Raw genomic sequence first — 9,490 nt, forward strand, 5'->3', positions numbered from 1 at the left:
CCCAAGAAAGAGATAGGCAGACATTTTAAACGCAAAGAAGAACATACAGAACACGCAATCTTGTATTTAGAATAATGGCTTTATAGAATGAAGGCAAGCTTCTATATTAGAAGTTGCAATGCTGGTACTACGAAGGAAACGTTTTGGTGAGTGGAGAAGGATGCGGTGGAGTTTACAGGGTAAGCTTATTGCATTAGGCCATCTAAGCAGAAAGTTATGAACTTAGTGTTGTTTCGTTGAGCGAGTCCATGCATCTGACATGCAGAGTTTATACAGGGTGCCCCAGTAAACTTTAGCCAGATTTTAAAAATACACAAATGCCACGTGGCTGGAGAGAACAAAGGAAATGTTGCTTGCCATCGCTTGTAGATACTCAAACTATTTATTTCATCCCGCCTAATTTTATAATTAGTCTTAATTGATTAATCAACTTGTCAAATAATATAATTGGATGAAAAGTGTCAGTTAGAAAATAGAGCGACATGAAAAACTCCCTATAGAGCTTTCTGTTGCTCAATGCCTGCTATACAAAAGTGTTTTTCCGAGCGTGAAAGGAGCCCGCGAATGCACGCAATGTGCCTCGAGCGGCCAGTCCCGTGACAATTACGTGTGAATTTTTGAGCTTCTTTCACGCTCAGCAAAACACTTTTATGTAGCACGTATTGAGCAACAGAAAGCTGTATCGGGAGTTCTTGATGTCGCTCTACGATTTTCTCATTGACACCTTTCATCTAATTATAATATTTGAGAGGTTGCTTAACTAAATAATTAAATAATTTGAGTGATACACTCAAATACACTCAATTTTGTTTGCCGTCGCTGAAGCCACGGCAAACAACATTACCTTTGTTCTGCCCAGCTACGTGGCGCTCGCGTATTTTTAAACTTTGACTAAAGTTTTGACTTTAAACTTTGACTAAAGTTAGCTGGGATGCCCTGCATGTCCATGCACCATCAATAACCTGAAGACGCAAGACCATGCGAAACAGGTGCACGATCTGCGCCACAGTTCTGCATTTTCAGATAGCCAGTCGTTTCAGAAACAAGTGTGATAGGAGATCGTTGTTCGAAGTGCACGTTGCGTTTGCGTTCAGTTTCGCCTCACGCAAGTGGCCTAGGCCACGCCGAGTCGTTAGCCGTCGCATGAGCCGAAACTGAAGGCAAACTGATCGTGCGTTTCGAACAACAATCTCTGATCACGCCCAAGGTCAATTCTTTCGTGCCATCAAACTAGGGCATAAAGAGCTGACTTATGAAGATTGGTAGATAAATCGAACAACGACGTACCTCGCACAAGAAAAGTGTTTACAGCGTTCGTCAGCGACTTCGTTCCATAACACCTCTTGCTATGATCATAAGGCCGGATTCACAAAGCTTTATTCCTCTTTTCCTTCTAAGTGCGTTTCCTTATTTAACGACCGCCTTCACTAAAAATATGCCTAGCATCAAGGGTGGCTGCGATCTGCTCTAACGAACCATTCTCGCGTACAAGCATGTTTTGGGAATTTGAAAAAAAAATGTTTTTTTTTGCATTACGTTTGCGTAGCAGTGCAGGGGTCACCCCCTCCCCCCCCCATTCTACCCCTACTTTTCTATTTCTTCAACACGACACACTCGGACATCTTTCAGTCCAGATGCTACAGTGTGCCACGGTGCGGTGCCGCAGGTAAAGTGCACATTAATGTCGCCATAGGTATGAGTGTGCTGGAACAATTTTGCGGCTTCTAATGATGAATTCGTGTAAAATGAAGTTAACTGTTTTATTAGAGGTTTGATTGCGCAACATTTGGACGACACACGCAGAAAAGAAATACACACCACAGAGCGCTACTTGCAACCATCGTTTTATTCCCTTGTCAATGGAATAAATACTGGAAGATACTTGGGGGGAGGGGGAGGGTAACAACAAAAATAAAGAGATTTTTACAAACATGGCCATCTACCAATGCCAAGCCAGCTTTGGCATGTGATCATTTTTGACATCGATAAAAAAGGAACCACGATACAAAATTCCAGATTGGCGCGTAAGGAAATCTGTTTCCTTTGCACTAAGGGAGACTCATGGCATCCTCATTGCCGTCGCCACCTGCCGAGCACGAATTCTGGCTTTTCACATACGGATGAACCAGCTAACTCCAGAAGTACTACTTCTCTTCGGGGGCATTGCACCGTCGCAGTCAAAGGGAATGCGGGTATGCAAGCTTCTGCACTCCGAATGCCACAAGCAAGTACGTTCCTTCAAGGACTGCCTCTTCTTACGTGTGCATGGATCAGGTTCTCAAAGAGGCAAGCGTGACTGGCGTAGATTTAGGAACCTGGCGGATGCGACAGCTGAATTCATGTGGATGCAGACGCTTTCGCAGCTAACAGCGTCGATGAAGCAAAAGACCGCCTCCTCATTGGCTCCTATCGACATACGAGGCGAGGTGGCCCTACCGGAAATCATCAAGGACGTTCTTTCGAAGGGAGCATAGTTTGGCGTTCAACCTAAGCTCTCTCCGCCATCTCGTCTGGGCATCGTCAAGCGCGTGTCCAAGTTGGCTCCGGAAAGTGAATCTGACCGCTGTTTGCCCGAAGGCATCGACGTTTTGCTGAGACACAAGACACCTATGGACGTTGTTCCTGTCAAAAAAGCAGTGTCCTACCTAAAGGAACATTCGCTGGCTTTAGTTCCGGCCGATACAGAAGGAGGCTTCTTGGTGTTACCCAAGGAATTGTATTTATCTAAAGCAACAGAAGCCATCAGAGCGACTTTTGATTGCCGCACCAGTGTCTGTTTGTATAAAGTAAAAAATGAACCTAAGAAGTTGTGCGTCAGACGGAAACTAGATAATCTGAATCAGTCTCTTGATAAAAAGAGAAAATTAAGCTTACAAATGTTCTTCACAGCAAAGACCCATAAAGTGGACTGCCCGCTTAGGGTAACTGTCACTGCTAAAGACACCTGGTAGTTGCCGGTAGCCTCGTTCCTGCAGACCAGGTTAAAATTACTGGAAGTTGACGACCCCTTCTTAATAAAAAATTCTGAGCAAGTTATTGCGTTCCTACGAGAAAAATTGTGGCAAGGGGTATTTATTTGGCTTACTCTTTTTATGTGAAAGACTTATTTTACTCTATTCCTCACAAAGAGCTCTTGCTGTGCATTGAACAATGTATTGACAATTACGGAAACGTTGCCTTTCAAAATGATTCACAGATGCATCTTGAAGCCTTTTTAGAGTTGTTGTCCTTGTACTTAAGATCCACCTACGTGTCTTGGAATGGAAACGAGAACGACTAGCCCTCACACCAACAGGAAGGACAGTCCTAGCGCGCCTAGGCTACCCCACACACGGCAAAGGCCACGAACAAGCAATTCATCTGGCCCCCAACTTCCGGGAACACATCAAGGTAGCCCCTATCCCCAGAAGCATGCACCCGGAACATCATGCCGATCGTCGCCAAGCTCGCGCAAAAACTCTACAGACAAAATATGGCAGTCTCCCCACCACACTATACACAGATGCCGCGCAGTACCCCCAAAAGGCAGCCATGACGGCCAGCGTTGTCGACTGTAACCTACAAGAGGTGGTCTCGATGACGGTCCGCACTGCCAGCGCCCTCGTAGCGGAGGAGACAGCCATCGCCTTGGCCATCACCTCTAGTCCGACCAACGAGTACGTCACAATCATTACTGACTCCCAGGCAGCTTGCCGTAGCTACGCGAGAGGCAGAATATCTTCAATAGCCCACCGACTCCTCAAACAAGCCTCCCAATTGCCGGACGTTGAAATAGTGTGGACTCCAGGACACGAGTCCCTCCGTGGAAATCAGCGTGCGCACGCTGTAGCCCGAGCTCATGCCTCCCGGGCGCCACAAGAGAGGGATACGGCCGCCTCCATGGAGCCCGTACCTTTACAATACAACGCCATACTACAACACCACAGATTGAACAGACGACAATACCCGCCTCCACACAAGACCCTCTCACGTGAAGACGCCGTAACATGGCGACAACTACAAACCAACACATACCCCCATCTAAGCAGACTACACGCAATACACCCTACACTATATTCATACAAATGTCCCCTTTGTAATGATTACGCCTCCCTATATCACACCACATGGGCGTGCCCCAACGTGAAGGCGGCCCCGCAAATACCCAACCCCACACCCGAGCAGTGGGAGGCCGTGCTGACTAGTTCGGACCCTCGTAACCAGCAGCAACTGGTGCGGCGGGCCCGGGAGACAGCAAGAGCCGCAGGAGCCCTGGACTAAGGGCGCCTCCCGCACAAGCAGAAAGACACCTGCTTGTCCTTTCTTTTTAATAAATGTTTCTCCTCCTCCTCCTCTTCAGAAACAAGGAATATGTATAGGATCGTCTATCGCACCGATTCCGAGCGACTTGCTCCTAGCCAACATTGACAGAACCCTAGCGGCGCGCCTCATGAGTTCACGGGTTGCTCGTATGTTCAGGTTTGTTGATGATTATTTAGTTCTAGTGGAAAATGTTAAAAACATGACTCAATCGCGGTTGACATGCCTAGAAAGAATTTTCAGAGAGGGGCTAGAGCCATTGGTGATCACAAATGAAGAGCCAGACGCTGGATCAATTAGGTTTCTTGACTTAAAACTAAATCTGGGCTCCAGTTATTGTTGGCAATACGAACCGCGTGAAAATAAGCCTCTTTTGCCCTTCGAATCTGCTCATTCGAAAGTCGTAAAACGAGCCATAGTTAAGTCATGTTACAGAAACGGGTAGCAAAAATCGTGCCATCACAGCGTTGCTGACAGCTTTCGGCAGCAAACGCGTAGGCTCACGGGGGCAGGTTATCCGTTCCTTGTATTAGTATCTGTGGCACGATGTTTGCTCAAGGGAATCGAAATCAGGGCACCATTATCTGGGAAGGAGACTGGTGGTCCAAGCACACGACAAAAAATAGTGGTGATGCCTTATATCCATTCGATTGCGCACCGAGTTAAGAAACTTGGTAAAAGATGCGATGTAAAAGTGGTGTTTTTCGCACCGGAAAAATTGCTGAGCATGTGTGCAAAGGTAAACCCAGGTGCCATACAGAAACGAGACTGTGAAACACAACACAGGAAAAAGTTCGTCGACTGCTCTAAGAGAGTGGTATACTCTATTCCACTTCAGTGCGGCAGAAACTATACCGGACAGACTGGACGATGTTTGAATGAAATATTAAAGGTGCATGACTATAACGTTTCAAAAGCTGTCGCCGGACACCTTGGGATACATTGTAGAGATTGCGGATGTCGGCCATTCTTTATTAAATGCAAGATTGTGAGCAAAGATGGCTGCCAAATGACGCCAGAAATAATCGAAGCCGCTGAAATTGCATGTTTGGGAAGTATGTGCGTGAGCATGCCATGAGTCTCCCTTAGTGCAAAGGTAACACATTTCCTTACGCGCTAATCTGGAATTGCGTAACTTGGTTCCTTTTTTGCGATGTCAAAAATGATCACATGACAAAGATGGCTTGGCATTGGTAGATGGCCATGTTTGTAAAAATCTTTTTGCTTTTGTTGTTACCATCCCCCCTCCCCCCCTCCCCGAGTATTTTCCAGTATTTATTCAATTGACAAGTGAATAAAACGATAGTTGCAAGTAGCGCTCTGTGGTGGGTGTATTTCTCTCCCGTGTGTGTCGTCCAAATGTTGCGCAATCAAGCCTCTAATAAGCTATACCAACACGCCCAGCCCTCAACCTTGGGAAGTTCACTTACGGTAACACTAGTGGACAGTTTTCGCAATCACCGAATTGGCTCCTCATGTACTCCTCGTCATGTAGCTGCGGAAACTCACGCAGGCGCTTGTCCAGGATACCCGGTGCCGGCTTGAGAACTACGAAGGATAAGTAACCAATTGATTATGCAATAATGTTTAACGTTTAAAACAAGAAGTAACCAGAAAAGGAGACTGAATCTGAAGGCTCCGGTTTATTTTGAGCACACTTAGATTGCTTTTAAGGCTGCACCTGCATATAAAGTGCCTGCGCTATTGCTGCTAGGTTACACAGAAGTAGACAAACAGGGAGTTAAAAATAACTTTCAAACGTACGCCCTTTTTCGTCCTTGACCATGCCGATCGTACCGCCGGTGTAAATAACCAAGACGCAGGCCTGATCGGGACCGGTACACGAATACCATGCGTCTCTGTCGCCCGTCACTGAGCGCAGCACCTTGGGGGCATATGAGGTGTCTGTCGTAGACCCCTCGGCCATCTGCACGGGAATTCGACACTGTTATCGGAGAAATTCACCGCATACACGCACGGACCCAGCCGAAGGGCTGCTGCGCGCGAACGAGAAGCGCAGATACCAGAATCTCCTCTATGCCGCTTTCTGAAGGTTTATTTGAATTAGTGACTACAGCCAAGATCTTGAGCCCAGCGGCTTCTTGGACTATACAATTATGAATGACATTTTGGAACTCTTTTGGTTAGCAACGGAATAATTAACTTGCTTCCACTGTTGTGCATCTCTTTTCTATGTGATCAGCATATCTCATCAAACTTTCGTGTGCTCGTTACCTCTCCCCTGTTCAGAATGGTACGCTATAGCACGCTAGTTCAGGCTGGCCTTTCCGTCTTCCTTCAAATAAATACACTCTCTCTGTCTCAGTAGCCGATGGACGCCCGGTTAGTGGCTATTGAGGGCGCATAGACCGCTCATACATAAAGCAGAGCGCCTGCCTGTGCAGTAGGTGCACATAGCCACCAAAGCACTGTCTATCTCCTATCTCCCAATAGGGCTGTTGGCGTCAGCCGTAGCGACTTCAGTACAATGCCGATACTTTTCGCACTATACAATGCTAGCATTGTATAGTGCGAGCCCAAGTATGAGCCCAAGCAGTGGAAAGCGACATTTCACGGTATGTTGATGCAATATAGCTGCTGGAAGCGACCAGCCGCCAGAAACATACAAAATAGTTCGATGTAACAGGCGTGCGCAGAATGATTGATCATTCATATTGGAGCGTCATGTCGCGTTGGAGAGGAGATCTTATTGTCGGCTCACTCATACCAGTCCTAGCAACAACATTATATGTAGTAATTATTTAGACGTTGTGGTAGGTTCACATGAACGCAAGCACAAACTGTGATTTGCTAATGGAAGGCAGTCTGTAACACGAAATAAAAAGCAGAGTACGTTACTTGCCGTTGTTCCACGTTGTTTCCTTGAGGTTAGAATGTAAGGGTAAGTGAATTGGGCGTATATTTCACATGAAAATCTGCGTCGCGATGCTAGTGTCGCTTCTGAAATTTATAGAAGGTACGATCGGCGAAGCTCGTCCACGCAAGGAGCGCTGCCTTTACAGAGTAACATGCACTTTTCGTTTCTCGAGCCACCTGCAACGGGCACTCTGACGAGTGCTCGTACATCAACAACAGCTGCCTATTCTCTCTATTCTGGAATGGTAAATGGTGCGCTTGGATCCATATAACATGAGGTTTCATTACAATGAGAATCTGGGGAGCCCATGTGAAAGCCACATCTTCATCACTCTTATCGTGAACATTCAGCAGCACTTAGAAGATTAGTATGCCATGGTCAGGACACTGTTCTTCATTTGGGCAATGAAGAACAGTGTCACAAAGAACATGCTTTTATACTGAGTACTTGGGAAAAAAATAAATAAAATGAAATGCAATGAGGTAGGTATCTCAGGTTGGCTTTGTCTGGAAATTCTTGCCTTGTGCAAGCTTTGAGTAAATGATGACTGCCTATGGAACTGCCATTCGCAAATATATGGATGCCTGCTAGACTTTGTTGTACAAAACAAGGTATATATGCATATATAAGGTGTATATCCCTATTTTCGTTGAAAGGTAAACTATAAAATAGAAACCTGATGAAAAATAAATCAATGAGACTTGGAAATAGCGTTGACGTGCTGCGTGCGTGCTTTCAAACTCTTTCGTCACTTCCGCTTCAGCTAGTTTGGCTTAGGTCAATGAAGTGGCAGTGTAAATTACACTCGCGAGCTTAACTGATTTAATTATTGACGAAATAAACTAAAATTATACCGAGAGAAAAAAAATGCAATAGAAAAAATTAATAGGAAAGTGAAAAAAAAAATTCAGTGAGCGTACATCCTGTGCTCCGAGTCGTTACCAGTGGCGCTAACGATGTTTTTTCGCCGGAGCGACCTATGGGCTCGGCTGACTGGTATAGCTGAATAGACAAAATAAGATGACGCCAGTAAGCAGCTTAGATATTATGAGTATACCTACATCGCAATCTCTCTCTCAATGTCCCCTATGCATTTGTGCGATCGGTGGTCGCACGCGACCACGTAACCTAATCGAAATCCTTCACCGCACCAGCTCTACCCACACGTGCTTGAAATGGACACATAAAATAGCAAGCATTTCATTTTAGGCAAATTGATATAAAATATATGAAATTGCCCTGTATACCAGGAAGGCAGGCTATACTGCTTTTCTACTTGCTCAAAGAGGAAATTATCGCAGGTAGTAAGAAAGTACTGCTCAATTATCTTTGACTAGTTTTAAAACGAAGCACAAAATAGAACGCTAATAAGATGATAACAACGCCACAGTGAAGCCCCTCTCTGTTTGCCATTGGTTTTGATGCTGTGCTCTAATAGCTGCTTGTGAGCTATAGTTTTATGTTGCAGCGAAAGTAAGCCGAAGTTACGGCACCTCCGCTTTTACGGAGAAGTGGTTGCAAGAAGCGCTCAAGTTGAGGGCGTTTGGGGTCGTTTATTAGGACTAAATTTGGCCGCTAAGTAGAACGACATACGAAAGAAGCTGCGCTATACTTAGCAGTGTAGTATTCTTCCCACAAAGGAGCAAGAAAGCTTGGAAAGCTAACACAAATATGAAATTCTTTTTGCAAGTCAAGAAAGTTTGCGTTTTAAAAATTACATAAAGGTGGTCACTATTTGTGCGATGGCGTCTTCTGTCACTTGAAGTATAGCACTTTCTACAAACTCGCTTTTCCACTTTTTACGGCTTTTGCACTTCAACTACTGCAATGTATGTTGGGTGGCACAGTTCCCGTATACAGATAATATAGTTTTCTTACACAGAGGTACACGCCCTTGCGATGAGTGCCTAGGCTTGCAGCTTTACTGGAGTTGAAACGCTGCACAAACACACTGATAGCCATAATGTAACACTTTAGCAATGGTAACTGCAAATTGGATTGCTGTTAATTTATTCGGAATGAAAACTGTTCGCATGATGTTCGTGGGCAGTACAGAAACGAGTAAGGGTGCGCTCACAACGCCCTCTATATATAGGAATTGTATACAAAACTGCAGCACAAGGTGAGGCGCATGGCGTACTTGGCGTTTGTTGAGGTCGTCAGGACCTCGGCATCGCCATGGCCATTGCAGCCCTGGACTAAGGGCTGTACCCTCCAACCTTACGACGACAGTAAATATATTTTTGTCGGTCTCTCTCTCTATGTCCCCTACTGTTAGCTTGAACGAGGATCCACGCCGCAGTAAATGAACAG

General features: G+C 45.5%; 1 protein-coding gene across 1 annotated transcript in view; it reads right to left on the reverse strand.

The window, feature by feature from the left end:
- LOC142583470 (L-asparaginase 1-like) overlaps positions 1–9,139 on the reverse strand; it is a 32,366-nt gene extending 23,227 nt beyond the window's left edge. The window contains exons 1-3 of the mRNA XM_075693958.1: positions 9,056–9,139; positions 6,064–6,226; positions 5,730–5,847 (exon numbers count right to left, since the gene is read on the reverse strand). Of these exons, the coding sequence (XP_075550073.1) occupies positions 5,730–5,847; positions 6,064–6,226; positions 9,056–9,139 (365 nt within the window). The remainder of the gene's footprint in view (positions 1–5,729; positions 5,848–6,063; positions 6,227–9,055) is intronic.
- Between the last annotated feature and the right edge of the window lie 351 nt (positions 9,140–9,490).

This window comes from Dermacentor variabilis, chromosome 5 (genome assembly GCF_050947875.1).
Source record: "Dermacentor variabilis isolate Ectoservices chromosome 5, ASM5094787v1, whole genome shotgun sequence".
In the NCBI taxonomy this organism is placed as follows: domain Eukaryota; kingdom Metazoa; phylum Arthropoda; class Arachnida; order Ixodida; family Ixodidae; genus Dermacentor; species Dermacentor variabilis.